The 16,546-nt window shown below is 35.6% G+C and overlaps 1 protein-coding gene across 9 annotated transcripts in view; it reads left to right on the top strand.

Annotated features, from left to right (window-relative positions):
- ppfia2 (PTPRF interacting protein alpha 2) overlaps positions 1-16,546 on the top strand; it is a 341,653-nt gene that overhangs the window by 260,579 nt on the left and 64,528 nt on the right. For all 9 annotated transcript variants that reach the window (XM_008110919.3, XM_062982678.1, XM_062982677.1 and 6 more), the window contains 4 exons: positions 1,386-1,502; positions 8,425-8,646; positions 10,472-10,618; positions 12,591-12,725. In XM_008110919.3, the coding sequence (XP_008109126.2) occupies positions 1,386-1,502; positions 8,425-8,646; positions 10,472-10,618; positions 12,591-12,725 (621 nt within the window). The remainder of the gene's footprint in view (positions 1-1,385; positions 1,503-8,424; positions 8,647-10,471; positions 10,619-12,590; positions 12,726-16,546) is intronic.

Here is a 16,546-nt window from a genome sequence, read left to right as displayed (position 1 = left end):
ACACTATTGCTTGGCAAAGTGTGTGTTTCAGTCAAGTGGATTAAAACTTTGAACTCTAATATCTTATATTGGACAATACATTTCTGGACTATATTTGACCTCATCTGAAAGGTCTGCTTCTGAACTATATTCTTCACTTGTTTTTATTGTTTTTATATATTTCTTTAATAAAGATATTAGATAGAGTCTGGCCTCTGTGCATGGTTATTGGTGTTCTGCAGCCTGGGTCCTGACACCGACCGCCTTCATTTTATCTGCCATGGTGCTACTTTTAAAATAATTGGATAGGGAAATATCAGTGGTTGTCAGGAGCAAGTATCTCTCCTGAGGCTGCATTGGTGCTTTCCCTTTTAAGCAGTATGATCTTTGAGGTATCCAGGGGTTATATCAAAATCCATAATTTTGACTCCCAACCCTGCCCTCAACTTATATATAAGGTCGACTTATGAATACACAACAGCTAGAAAAGTGGGATGGCAGAGAATTAATCAGAAATGCCCCAACTGGTTGGGACAATTAAAATATTGATCAGGAATGGAAGAAGGTCACATAATGTGTCGGGACTGAAGTCAGCAGTGGTACACAGACACAACCGGGCTCCCATCCTTGACATGTACTGACTTGACAGTCCCGAACCAGTTAAGCCTGATACCCTGAATTCTCCATTTCTCAGCCAACAAAACATCAGTCCAGGGGATGTGAAAGAATATGAGCCTGACTTAATTCTAAGATTTTCCCTTAATCCTACCAGCAGAAAATACCTTTTTGTTTAGTGAGGTCTTCCACTATTCTGGTTTTAACAGAAAGATTTTTTTAATAGTGTGCTTTTATCTTTTACTGTGTTTTAAATGTAATTCAAACTGTTTTGAATGCATGTTTTAACAGATAATAGAGTTGCTTATTTGATGTTTTTAAAATGTTTTATTAATATGTTTATAGCCATACTTTATTTTAATCTTTGTTGTGAGTCATCTTGTGAGAAAAGTAGGATAAAAATAACATAAACGGATCCTTTTGCTAATTCTGGTGTCTATGAGACCAAATTCCCTCATAAATGGATCCTTTTGCTAATTCTGGTGCCTATGAGACCAGATTACCTCAGTCTATGTAAATTTTATTTTCCAAGGCTGGATTTATGAATGGTAATTGAAATACTAAAGTGAATTTCTTGCTTCTTCGCTCCCGCTCTCTTGTTGCACACATGCATGTCTGAATTTGTATTTTCCAGTCACATGATGTTGAGCTTCATTGACAATTGTAATACATTTATACGGCTAGTATAAATCCACTCAGCTGAGTTGAATGGATTTATACTAAATGCATTAAATGCTTACCTACTTATGGTTAGTTTTGACATTAACCTTGTGGTCTTTATTCTTTTCTAGATTTTAGCTTTGCGTGAACAAAATGCACACATTCAGAGAAAAATGGCTACAGGAGAAGTCCCTCTTGATTCAGAGCTTATCAAAGGAATGGAACATGGGCAAAAAATTCATGAAAAGGTAATTCACAGCCACCCTTTGAGAGTCATTATCATATGAAAAGGTCACATCAAATCTCATTGTTCTTATTAAAATTCCAAGTTCATTTCTGCCTTTTCAGAAAAATGTAGCATGACTAAAACAGCCCATCACATATGCAAGTACCACCAGTATATTTAAATAGGTGCCAGATAGCCTTGACCACTTTATTTTCTCCATCTAATGAAGGCAGTTGTAAAGAAGCTTCAGTTATGCATCCAGATAAAATACTTTCCTGTGGAAATATATAAAACTCACAGCCACATTAAGGTACAGAACTAGCCTCTCATTTATTGAAATGGCAACGCTACATCTTAGAAAGTCTGAAACCCAGTATCACATTTGTTTACTTTGCAAGGAGGTTTGTCCTCAATATAAAATACAGAATTGAAGCCTAAATCAAACTGCTAGTCCCATCTAGGTTTGACCCACTGAATCAATCAAGCCTGCATAAATATTGATTTGCCATCCTTGCATTTATTTTGGGGTTCTAACATTGAAGTACATCTATCCCACTAGCTATCACAACTTGTTTTCACATGTTTTTAATGTGTTCCTGAGTATGCATATGTACATGCATTGTGGGAAGGACTGCTGCCAAGATGCTTTGGCGTGACTGTAGAAGCTTCAGGCAAGCTCTGTAAAGGCACAGAATAACCTGTATGTGTGAGTGCACAGGTGACCACTTCTTCATCATATTTTTTTTTACTCAGGTCACACACTATCAACTCAGACATAAGTCATCACAAAACCTGGGGCAATTGGTGTGGGGGAAGATAATAAGTTTTGCTACTAAAAACACATGCAAGGCTCATTAAACAGAAGTGACGAGAAATATAATAGAGGATTCAGTTGTGCATGTGTCTTCAATCCACCTGTCAAGCTATGGTGACTCCATAAATTTCTTAGGCAAAAAATACTCAAAAAGTGTTTTTGCCAAATCCTCCCTCTGAAATACAACCCACAGCATCAGGGATTTGTTTGTGGTCTCCCATCCTAGTGCTAACTAGGGCTGATCCTGTTTAGCTGGTATTTGGTGTCTTTAAGGTATTTGGGTCCATAACATTAACCTACTCTGTTCAAACAAAAGGGAATTAAGAGACCTAGCAAGAAAAATTCAGATGGCAATCAGCAATTAAACACTTTTTGCCACTGCTCTATCAGAATCTACCCTCTCAGAACAAAGAGATGCTGGGAAAAGATAACACTGCATTATATGACTTCAGTGTCCTCATGTGATCCTGTGATTGAAAAATGTTGATAGGATTTGTAGCCAAGATTACACAATTGGTCAATGAGCAAACCTCAGCTCCCATCCTCCCTGTCTGCATCACACTACTTTTGTATTTGCCTATATGTTCATGTTAGAGATCAACTAACCAGCCTCCCCCCCAATCATTTTTGATGTGCAGATATCCTGAATGGTTCAAAACTTTCAGACTGTACTCACTCTAAGTTAAGAACTGAAATTAGCTGTTCCATTTCTGTCAAGAACTCATACAAATTGCCTCCATCTACTTGGTTATTCAGGATTCAGGTGAATTATTTACACTGCCTTACTAATTATACTTGGTATGACAATGATGTCAAAAGTTACTAACAATATAACATACATGATGAGTTTTATCATCTTAGCAATACCTGCCATATTATATGGCTATCCAGTTGCACTTCTGCAACAAAAAAGGTTTTGGAAACAATGTCATGCAATGCTTTGAATACTTAACAGGGATTACAAGAGACCAGCATTCAAATTCCTACTCATCAGTGGGAACAACTGGTTGGCCTTGTGCATATGACACTCTGTTAGCCTTAGAGCAGTGGTTCTCAACCTGAGGTCCCCAGATGTTTTTAGTCTTCAACTCCCAAAAGCCTAACAGCTGGTAAACTGGCTGGGATTTCTGGGAGTTGTAGGCCAAAAACATCTGGGAACCCCAGATTGAGAACCACTTCCCTAGAAGAAGGCAATGGTAAACTTTATCTAAATAAGCCTTACTAAGAAAAGTATAATAAAAGGACTTGAAATAAATGTAAGGTAGATATCAACAAAAAAATCTTTTTCATGTTTCCCATGTTTATGCTTCTGTACACATGGGAATGGTTCCTGCTGTTGTGCCTTCATGTTTAATGCGAGTATGGCATAAAGAATGAAAAAATGTGATGTTTGCTTTTGAAAAATAAAGTGAAACAGTTCATGAAAAGGACATGTAGTGAGCTATTACTGACCTTCAGAGGTTGAATGTAGCTAGGAGAAAATTTGCTTTGAGGAACTGGATGCCATAATTTTTCGGTTTATTAAATACACTCGTTATGCTTGATATATGAAACATAGGTTAAGGCATGATCTTTGGCTTCAAAGGATTCATATTCTCAATTAGAAAATTAATATAATCCTAGCTCAAAACACAGCTGTCCACAACAATATACTTTGAATCTAGGAAACAATGTGCATAGTGTATGCATCTGCAAATTATTTGCTTCAGTCATTGGATAATGACGGAAAGATGTTATTGAAAAACTATGTGTGCATTGAACTTGATCAGATCAGAACATCTGCTTTTTTGGTACATAAAAGGGGCAAAAAGGATTTACAAGGAATGCAAAATGGACAAACGAGAGGTAAGAAACTCCAAATGTAACAGGCATTTGGGAAATAAAGATGAATGTAGATAAGAAGAAGTTGGTGTGTGCTGTGTTACTAAGCATTTTAAGCAAGAATTTAAAAGGTCCACAAGACCGAAAGAGGCATCTTTGTGAGAATAGGATGAGTTGCATATTGCTGTCTGAATTTGTACCTTGTAAACTGTGGCAAGAAACAGATACTGTATGGTAGGGTAGCACATCTTTGATTCATACTGGAGTATAGAGAATGCTGAAATGGTTTCTTCAACTATAAAATCAGCATCTTTGATGTTTTACCATCTGCAACTTTCCTTATGAAAACCAGCTGTGTTGATTTCTCTATGAACAGGATCAGATGATTATTTTTACTGTGATTGCTGATAATGTTTTTATTGTTGAACTTTTCAATTAGGAGAAATAAAAACAACGAAGGAAAAAATACTGCATGGTAGTGCTGAGTACAGCAGAGGGAGCCATGATGGGTATAGCTCCTTAGATTTAATGATCATGAAGTTTAAATAGTCTGATAGTCAAATGCTAGGCTGTCGAAATGAAATGAGTATTTAAAGAGTAATTGCATGTTAGAGAAATTGTGGGAAGATATGATTTCTTTTGCTATATATGATAATTGTGGGTCTTGTGATATGAGAATATTAGGTTAGCAAGATCAGTCTAGGAAATATTAATTAAGCCCATCTTCTCAAAACCATCCAAAAATCTATGAAGAATTAAGTATAAAATGTGTACTCAAATTTTGTATCCACATTTTGCTAACAAGTACATCTGTCTGTGTTCAGTGGAACTTATTTCTAAGTAAAATACAGAGTTGGGGCCTTAACAAGGAAGGATAACTTTATTATTTTTAATAAAATGTTATGTATTACCAGTCCTAAATATAATTACACAATAAATTGGGAAATCAATTATGTACAAGGCAATATAAATAGATAAAACAGTTCATGCACTGTACATGGTATGTCAGAATCAGTATTAGTGTCTCTTGCATCTATTTTGATTAAGGCTTAGTTGCATGACCCCATATGTTCCCCTCAATCCCAGTATTGATACACTGCCTACCCAAAAAGTGGATTGCTGTTGCTGCTATACTTTAATGTGGAGAATGGAGGTAGCAAAGTGACTTGTTGTTTGTGTTCTTTTTCATACGCTTTAGAAAGAAAAGCAATGAGCGTACTTTTTCCTTCTCCTTCTGCCTTGCAAACAACGTGCAATATGTAGCTTTCCCCCTTTATGAAACTCTTCTGCATTCAATCTCTGCTGCCCTCTATGACACTTTTTCCCACAGGATATTTTTGAAATTTTTATTTTTCTCTATGGCATTACTCCTTTCTTGTACCTAATACCATCACTGAGATCAGATTTACTGTGATGACACTTTCATCTTTCACCTTTTTTCTCCTCTGGGCTACTGCTACTATATTTGGACAACTATTAAGACTCTTTTCCTACAAAAACCTTTGCTATGCTTCTACCATGTGTGGAGTTGCTGGTTTTAGGACTCCATCATTGTTATATGATATTGCTATTTTTAAAAAGGTGACTTGGAAAGAAAAGTTGAGTAGATCAAGCAATATATTGAAACAGTGACTCACGTTTATTTTTTCTCATACTCATTTTAAACCAGCCAAATATTTGTCTTTTGATGAAGCTGTTGGATTCATTTATGTCTTTTCTCTATGTCATGAAACCTAAGAAAGCCTTTTTGGCTGCTTTAAAATGGCTTGGGGCATTTCTCTGTTGGCTCTGGCTGCATTTTGGTTGGTGGTATTGCTTATGAAACAATATGCTATAAACTTTCCTGGGGTGATGATAGTCTGTGACTTTTCCAAGGACAGAAACAAGTTACTTTGTAAATTTAGGAGGCTCAAGGATGAATGCTAAGAATAAGAGTGCCAGATGTTAATTTTATTTTTCAAAAATAAGTTAAAAGTTTTAAAACTATTTGTTACTGATTGATTGATTGATTGATTTAAATATTTATATTCCATCTTTTATCATGAAATTTCAGGAAAGCATAACAAATAGAACAATATAAGTAAAATAAATCCATATAAATCAATAAAATAATTCAAACAGCATAAAACACATTCTGCCCGTTAACAGGTTAAAACAGCTTAAAGGGTTACTGAATTTTAAAACCATATATGTGTATGTTTAAAAGTAACTTAGACTAACAAAAACCCATATTGAGATGTAGGACAAGAAAGGAAACAACCTCCACATATTGTAGGTCTACAGTCAGCTATCACATAAAGAAATGCCTGGACTCAAAATCTAGCATCATGTTTAGCCTTTTCCCCTTCTAAGAATTAGTACATGGTGATCATAAACCAGACTATATGTTCAGAAAGTGTCATAACTGACTGAGTAACACAAAGACTATGACCAATAAGAGGTATCAACTCAGCTTATTTTTACTTTTCTAACATTAGATAGAAATCGGGTGAGACTCAATTCAGCATCTCTGTTTACAGCCAAAATGCCTTGTTGAGATGAAAAATTAAATCTGTCTCTCTGTGCCATTTCATATTATAGAAATTCAGTACAGAATGGTGGTGAAGGACAGTAAAGCTGTATATTAATAGATTGTTTCAGGATGTATGTTTGATGGAATACCAAATGATGAAATAAAATATTTGCATAAGTTGGGGGTTTTTTTCAAAAAAATCTTAATTTAACAAAGCTAATACTATGTAATCAGATCTGCTGTTAATACTCACACAAGTCAACCACTCATATAAGTTCTTATTTGTAAAAATGAGCTGATGAGCATAATGTATGAATTTGCTCCAAGGCAAGTCAATCAAACCATAGTATTTTCAGCTTCAGTTATTAGTATTCCACAGATGTATTCCTGTGAGAGTAGTTAGGACTTTATTGTATCAACATACAAATTCAATATAGTTCAATTCTGTAGTTTGCATAATGTAATTCCACTGCTTTGGTGACTGACCTACTGAATCTCAGACCCAAGGAAAAAAAATCATTGTCCATAACAATAATATATATTTGGCCTAGTTAGCTTTAGAAATTTTTGAGAAAGGAAATTGAAGAGAATGAGATCAAGCAGTCCTTAAGACAATTAAATTGATATGCTCACTAAATGCATGTATAGGTATCTCTGTTTTTGAAGTTGAAAAATATTAATATGTTGAAGAAAATTACATCAGAAATAAAGCAAGGTATATAAAACTGTTTCTGTAGCCATCCTAATGAATTATAGCACTACCAAAATATTGAGTCATGAAATAATTAATAAGAAAGGTCATAATGTAGTGGATTCATGGTTAAGAAGAGTCATTCTGGCAAGTGGGGTCCCAAGGTCCTGACATGGTGGCCCCATTGGTTATTTCAAGGGTACTAGAAAAAGTAACATATTTCTTTGCTACCTAAAATTTGAAAGGAATATTTGAAGAGATTGTATATATGTATACATGCATACACACATGAAAACCAATCTTCTGTTTAGAGATACCATGTCAAGATAATCCTAAACCCTAAGATTTTAAACCTACAAAATCAGCCTCTTCTGATATCACAGAGAGTGTCCCTTAGTGATGTCACAAGGATGATGTTACAAAGGATAGCCCCAGGTGATATTGTGAGGCATGATACATTAAATAAAAATCATGTAATTCATGTCAACAACATCAAGTCTGACAAATGACATTACATGGACACACATACCATATTTACATATACAATATACGTATTTTTAAAGATAGCATTTTCAAACTAAGATTCTTCCACCTTCATCCCAGGACTGGACAACCTGACCTAGGCCCTGAGACTCAAGATCAGGCTGTGTGTTCTGAAAACCCTATTCCATCACTGTCTTTCTTCAAGAAACATTGATCAGATGTACATAATCATTGCTAACAGTAGACATTGAACATGGTTTTGAAGTGTTTTTGATGTAAATCTATTTTTATTGCTCTGTAGAGTAGACTTGTTGAAGCAAGTAAATATACATGAATGTTGACTTACTATGTTCTCATTGATTTAATGTTCCCAGTTCTGTTGGGAATAACAATTGGATTCAAGACATTGTTCTGATAATGATTGTTTGGTCTGTTGCTGTTGAAGCACCTGATAATTTTGTGTACATTTCTCTAGGGGCTGATGATTTATTTTGGAATGTTTAATCATGCAGAAAACAAGATTGTAAGGAGAATTACTTACTCACAGTATAAAAATGGTGCTTTCATAAGCTTTTTCCCTCTATTTCTTCAGTTAGTGACAGAAATTTAATGTTATTTTTCAGCGTTTGTCTAATGGCTCTATAGACTCAACTGATGAGAACAGCCAGCTGATGGAACTGCAGGAACTTCTTGAAAAGCAAAATTATGAAATGGCTCAGATGAAGGACCGTTTGGCTGCATTGTCGTCTAGAGTTGGAGAAGTAGAACAAGATGCTGAAACAGCTAGGAAGGACCTCATTAAAACTGAAGAACTGAACAGCAAATATCAGAGAGACATCAGAGAGGTAAAGTATTTACACCATGCCATTTCCTTATCCTTTTACCTACTCATCCATCCATTATAAAGTTGCATATATAATTAATCCAAGTTCTAGAACAGGGGTGTCAAGCTCATTTTCATCAAGAGTCACATCAGCCTTCAAACGGCCACTTGAAAATGTAAAATTGTATACATGTAGCTATGTTGCCCTGGCATTGAAAGCATTGTGTGACACATAAAATTACATGGCAGGCCGGATACAGCCAGCAGGCCTTGCATTTGACACATGTGTTATAGAATATTTCCTTGTCTAAACAAAGCCAACTCCTTGTACTATTAATACAGTATAGGGAGAAATGTTTTGAAAAGTTCATTTTTCATATTATTGTATACATCGTCTATATCAAGATGTGCTAAATAGATTAACATGCTAACACCAGTCTTTGAAAGACTAGCATTTGTAAACACCAGTTTAATAACCTTAGTACCAAATCAATTGAAGAGTATTTTATATATCTATAGAAGAAATGAGCAGGTGGGGAGGGAGAGAGGAATAGATTTGTGGGGTTGTGGGTTTCTTCTGATAAGCAATGCAAACAACAATTTAAGATCTTAGTCCGGCCACTAAAGAAGTTTGCACACAATGGATGTTTCATGGAAACTGACCTATGACATGACATGGGAAAAGAGCAAGGCAATTTCCAGCTTCCGATGCTATATTTCACACAAAATCTATTATCTACTCAGCAATGTTTGAATGTATTTGCGCTGCAATTCAGACTGAAACCAAATGTCACACTGGCAAGAGTTTCCCTATCTTTCAGAACAAATGTTGAGAGCATGTGATTTGAGGATTACAGGGGATGGGAGAAATGCCTCTCCATGATTCTGTTTCATCAGTGCCCTTCTGTCATAATTGGATCTTTACTTCAGATGTTAGATCATATAAACATACCCTTTTAGCAATAATATTCATTGTAAAAGAGTAGCAGAATTTATTTTGAAGTTTAGTTGATTTAACATTTGTTTTGTTTATGGTTGTTATTACTGCCACATTATGGGAAGTTGATGAAGAAAGGAAATATGAGGGAAAAGAAGAAAAATATTAGAATTTATCAGAATATAAAATTATTATATAATTTAAAATGTACAAATGGAATTTCACCCCACATCAGTATTCTGATCTGGAATACTATAAAGCAGAAAGCACTTCCAGATGCATCCATCCATTTATTATAATGCTCCATATGCTTTTATTCCAAGTTTCCAGAGGAGGAGAGCAAATTATGTATACTTCCTATGCCCCTGCATGTCCAGGCAACCTACTGGTCAGTAAATAGAATGTTTTCTTTATATAATACTTAAGAACATATCTCTAACTCTAACTGCATTTATTACATTGTGAACTCGTGAAAGAAACATGCAGTACATGCAACACAAAATATGGAGTAAAATTTAATATTAAATGCAAGGGGCATGGGAAGCATAGCTAAATAAAAGCAATAAAATATTTTAGACTGTATTTCCCAGATTTCCCCCAGCCATTTTTGCCAGCAACCATCTTGGCTGTGGAATTCTGTTAGATATGAACCCAATCAGTAATCTGGGAGCCTAAAATCAATGTATTCAGCTTTTTCTGTGATTGTGCCTTGACCAACTAATTGTTGCAAAAAAAAATTCCCATGGAATGCAACTTCATTAGTGTTTATAAAATGACGACGATGATGATGATAAGAAGATGAACATTGGCAACAATTGGTGATTTTGGTGTTTGATATACTACTACTACTACTTCTTCTTCTTCTTCTTCTTCTTCTTCTTCTTCTTCTTCTTCTTCTTCTTCTTCTAAGGCTATGGCACAGAAAGAAGACATGGAAGAAAGGATTACCACCCTTGAGAAGCGTTACCTGAGTGCACAAAGGGAATCAACTTCAATACATGACATGAATGATAAGCTGGAAAATGAGCTGGCAAACAAGGAAGCCCTCCTGAGACAGGTTCAGTATCTAGATTGATGTTAGACTGGAAATGAACTCTGTGAGAGGATGCGCAGAAAGCTTCTTGGGAGAATTGCTATGTTTTTCAAGCAAAAATGAGACTACAATGGATCCGATTTAGTTTTATCCAGGTCTAAATCCCAGAAAAGGGTTGGAAAATAGAAGTTTATATAAATGTACTTGGTTCCCACCTAGTAAGATCTTGTACTCAGATTTAGTGAAATCAAAACAGCAAGCGTTAAAAAAGTTTTGTATTAATATCATACAAGGAGCTGAGGATAGTGACGACCAACAGGAGCTCTGGTGTGGGCTGGTCCATGAGGTCATAAGGAGTTGGAAGTGACTGAATGAATAAACAACATACACATACACCACAATCTACCAACTAAGATGACTATTCTAGAATTTGTATTCTAAAAATAACATTTCCAAGCTTTGTGGCAGAACAATGGGAAGATAACCTGAAAAGGAAAAACTCTGTCACAGCAAAAGAAGCCACCCATGAAATGTAATAGAACGTTTTGGGTTAATCAGTACCCCAAATTAGACCATCTATCAGTTAAAAGAATGAGGATATGCACTGAGAGTCAGGAAAGGATTTATACTTGTTGAATGCAAGTTTTGTTAGCTAACATGAAATAGTTTACCAAGCATTACTATGCATCTGGGAACAAGACTCATTGAGCACCATGAAACTTATTTCTAAATAGACTTGGTGACAGCATGTTATTTAAAGAGATTTTAATCTTATTACAGGAATACAATACCACCCAGGACAGTGGTTCTCAACCTGTGGGTTCCCATGTGTTTTGGCTACAACTCCCAGAAATGCCAGCCAGTTTACCAGCTGTTAGGATTTCTGGGAGTTGAAGGCAAAAACATCTGGGGACCCACAGGTTGAGAACCACTGGCCTAGGAGGTTTTTGTTTCTGTCTTGATTCTGACAGTAAGAGAAAAGCTGAGTTATTGATTACAATTACTGATATGCTTTATTTACTATAAATCTTTTGTTGCCATGCCTTCAGTACATTTGTGTATAAATCATTACATGTTTTACCAAATATTTAAAGGATTCAGAAGTCTCTTGGGCAACCAACCAAGATTAATCTCTGGATATCTTTTGCAGAGATATAGAACTTCTGCCCATAAAAGATGCAGATAAGAATTTTTGAAGTCATGATAGCATCAGACAATATGATCTTCCTTGCCATAGCATATTTGAGCTGCTGGGCATACTAAAAATTTCATGTTTGTGATACTGCTAAGAGACTAAATTGAACTGTTCTTGTCCTTGACTTAGTAGTTTTTCATCTTCACCATTATAGCAGTAGCTGACATCAACAGCTACTAATATTTTTTCCTGATACTGGTGTTCAGTAGTTCTCCTATAAACCCAAACCATTTGTTCACTTTTCTACTGTTACAACCATAATTTCACTTGGTTTACTTAGGATTTCATTTACATAAATGAATATGTTTTAATTGTAGGAAAATAATACTTGTTTCCCTTTGCAAAGCAAAACTTTGCTTTGGTTTTAGATGATCCTGAGCATCTGAATCTATCATAATATTTGTACACAAATTAGACTTTTGCAATTTTGTCCTAAACCCTGCTTGCCTTCTATATGTCTTCACATATTTTAGACATACATTACTTTCACCCTACTTCAGTCTAAAATAAAAAAACACCATACAAACTTCTATGCCAACCCTTCGTCCATGCACCCACATTTAAATATGTTCCAAAACGCACACATTTATAAAACCAAAGCTTGGAAATGTTACTTTTTCCTACAACTCCAAACACTTTTATCCAACTTGGCCACTGGACCACTGAATAAATGTATACATTCTGCATATGAATAAAGCTGATAATTAGTATTATATATTTTATAGTAAATTGTTTTCTTTCCTTCATCCCATTTTTTCTGAGACTGTTAGTTTTAATTATCATACCATTTCTGGATTTCAGATGGAAGAAAAAAACAGACAGCTGCAAGAACGCCTTGAGCTAGCTGAGCAAAAACTGCAACAAACAATGCGAAAAGCAGAGACTTTGCCTGAAGTGGAAGCAGAATTGGCTCAGAGAATTGCAGCTCTCACAAAGGTAACTTGCAGTTAGGGACAGGTTAATTTCAGAAACATGTTTTCCGTTAACGTTGATTTTAATCCCTTTTTCCTTCCTTCAGCACCATCAGCAGCAAATAAAGCCTCTTTTGGAGTGGACAAGATGCTTCTACTTAATGGCACCGTAAATAAATAGTAATTACACATACAACATTATTTGCTTTAGCTTATTTTGATGGCAGAGGTATTGCTTCATAATTATTGTCTGGCTTGAGTACATTTCTCCCAGTATTCTAAAGAAGTTTATTTTATAATACTTGGTATTATAAAAGAATTATGATTAATTCAGTTCTGCTAAAAATCATTAACTTTATTTGCCATTGAATTTTTTCCATGATTTTCTACATCACATTATTTCAAAGAAACACAGTGATCACTTTTCATGAAAAAAGCAACAAATCTTTTTCTTTTTTTCTTTCTTGGCCCTGCCCTGATGAATCAGTGTTGCACGATGGTGTAATGAGTTGCTTGTGGATTTTTTAATACTACAACTGTGGGCAGTTTGTGGATTGAACATAGTGCATTGTCCCTACTATTTTTCAGTATAAAGTACACCTACCCAGATATTCAGTCCACAAGCTGTTACAGAGCACAAATACCATCATGGCTGGATAATTCTGAAAGTTGTGGTCCAAAAAAGTAGTTTTTATAAGATCTGGTGTAGATACACATCTGGCTCTTGCATGTCTCCTCTCTTGTGGAATATATAAATTTTCAGCTTGGGTGTTATCTGAGAAGCAAAAAAGGGACATACACAGGCCATACATACTTTCTCTGCAGAATCCACAGAATGGTGTTTCAAATTAGGCTTGTGCAATCTGAGTAAACCTTGATTCATTTTGGTGTCCTGGATTTTGGCGGGGTCCCAATCTGTTTTTCGGGAGCATCCAGGAGGGAGGACATAAATCCATTTTTGATCCAGAAAGATTCATTTTCATTCCAGCCCATTTGGGACAATGGGAGGGCTTCCCAGGTTTAAGGCAAGGGCTTAAGAAAACCTGCTTCCTGAAATCCTTTCCCTTCTGTTTTCATGGGTAGGTATAAGCTTTCAAATGTACATGATGTAGCAACAGAAACAGGTATAACACAAATGGAGGTCATACAGAGCCCTGAAAGACATAGAAATGTTCCTGAATGAGCATGCTTCCTTATGAATATCATTGAGAGATACATTGAGATGGGCATACTTCAAAAATTAGCCCTGGAAAGTGAGTTTAATGAAGAAGTGTTGGATATTGACTGCACATTCTTGTAAAAACTTCTTATACTGTGCTGCATTGACAATATGATCTAACATTAACATTTCTTAATCTAATACCCCACTGTAATCTTTTTATTCTGCACATGTGTGTGCTTATAGTTGAGAGTTATATGAATGATCAAACTCGTTCAACTATAGTAGATCTATTTTACCTTCCTAAATTCTGAACAAATTAAAACTATTCTTGATGTATTTCTGAAAGTACACTGAGATTTTCAGAAAGCTCTTGGAGAAAGGAGTTTCTGAACTTGGAAAGAGCCGCACATTTAAATGATGGAGGGGGTTAATCCTCTGTGACCTCTGTTTGATGTATGGGGAATTGAAAAGCTGTTCCACCTCAGTACAGGTGAAAATCCAAATGTTTGAATTTTGCCCATGTTTGGTTTTTGTTTAGTTTTAAAAGCAACTTTCTTCTTATGAAATATTGCCATTCTTGAAAATAGGAAAGATGATGAAAGACTCGGGTGAAGGCTATTTTCACACATTTGAATCAACACTACAAAAAAATGAAGTGTAATCATTTTCTTACTACTCCATAGACTGAACAAGTGTTTGGAAACACATGTCCTCCCAAGGTTCCAAGGGAAGTAGGCACTATATCTACAAAACTCCACAGGCAGAATTAGATAACTCAGTTAGGACTACAATACAGATCACCACCCCCAGCCAGGATTACCAATGGCTGTGCTAGCTGGAGGATTCTCGGAATTATTGTCCAAGAAATTATCATTTAGAAATTCAGGCCAAGGAGATGGGATACCTAGCTTTCCAGACCTGCACTGTTTAATTAGGTTGTGCCATTCTCCATTCAAAGTGACAAGACAGACTTCATTTCTCTCCTCTGTCTGAGTAGGTAAAAGGGAGAATGAAATGACCACTGGGGAGACCAACCACAAAGTGGTAGCAACAAACACCTTTCCTTTGCAACTATGTTGGAGCTTAGAAGCAGTGTTTTACATGTTTCATTACTTGTAACTAGTTCCTTTTGTGGGATATTGAGACTGTAATGAAGTCACATTTCAGATATAATGTAATGAGGGAGATCAAAGTTAGATAATGAGTTACGGTTAAGTTATTTACAAAAGTTACTTTTAACAGGCACATTGAGGAGGCATTTTGACTAAAATTTTGCAAGTCTTATTCTATTCTCATCAGCTTTAAGTTTTTGAAAAAGTGATGAGCAGCACAAATAACAACATGTTTCTTGTTGCCATTACAGCAAGTGGGTTATTTTTAAAAAACTACAGCAAATAACTGAATTTATATTTCATTGTATTCCAAGGTTTAAGGGCACAATCAAGATGCAATTAATTTCTCTGAAGGTTTCCTTAAGGTTTACCCTGCTTCCTATCTTAGAAAGTAAAACAAAATTCAGTACTGCTATTGGAATTCTGATGTTCTTAACATTCAAAAAATAACTGAAAGTAGCTGTTTTCATTACCTTTAAATAAAGAGGATATTAAGGGCTACTTTTTAAAAAGCAAAGTGGCAGATATTGGGGGAGATGTTACATCCTTGGAATTGCAACTGTAAAAAAGTTACTTCTGAAAAGTAACTTTCCATGCTGTAATCTTACCTGTATGTGATCTTACTGCATACCTATGGGTATGGGGAAATGGAGAGTTACATGTAAGAGAGATTGTTCCCTTGTAAACAAATTATCAGTTTGTCTTTATGCTCTGTAAAGGCTACTATATTTTATATGAAATATTAATGTTGTTTTGAATGCTTTCTAAAACCTGTTTATTGATATGTTGTTGACAGTATTTTCTCTTAGTTGCGACTTTGGTCCTTTAAGATATCAAATGAGTGATGATGGCCTCCCAGATATAAGATAAACATTCGGGTTTGTTACCTGCGATTGCAGAAATCTTTGACAAGTATCTTGTCGCCCCTGGGACAAGTTTCCCCAATCTAGTCTCCTCTAAATATGTTGGGCTACAACATCCATAAAACAAAGTGGAGATGTATATTGAGATACATAGGTTATTTTATTGGTAATAAGTCCTGGGCACTTTCTTAAAAACCAGTAAGAACTACTAATTTTATGAGCATCTTGAGTTGTGTCTTCAGTTTCTTCTTTTGATTACATTGGGTGTTCCCAGATTTCTCCTTCCTTTGGACTACAGCTTTTACGATCCCCGAGTGGCATATTGGGGAAAGCTGTCCTAGCATGCTATTAATAGACTAGATTTGGCTTGATTGGACTGAAATACAGTTTTTGCATTTCAAGAAAAGAGAAGACAGAATTACCAAGTGATTGTGAAAACAGCAAATATATTAGAAATTTGGAGACTGAAAAAACATTTCATTGTGGACAGTATTCTTGTGGGGGGGGATATTCCTCCCTGTAGCATCACCCCAGATCATTGAGTCCATGCTGACATATTTGCTTGATTACTTGTTCACCTAAACTGTGGCTCATCCTGCCACAATGAGATTAAGCAGTAAAGTAGCCATTGGATATATACAAACTCTAACTTTTGTCTTTAGCCCCTTCTACACTGCCATATAAAATCCAGATTATCTGCTTTGAACTG

This window comes from Anolis carolinensis, chromosome 5, assembly GCF_035594765.1.
Source record: "Anolis carolinensis isolate JA03-04 chromosome 5, rAnoCar3.1.pri, whole genome shotgun sequence".
In the NCBI taxonomy this organism is placed as follows: Eukaryota; Metazoa; Chordata; class Lepidosauria; order Squamata; family Dactyloidae; genus Anolis; species Anolis carolinensis.
Note: the sequence above shows the minus strand (reverse complement) of the source record. Positions and strands in the feature narration are given on the sequence as shown.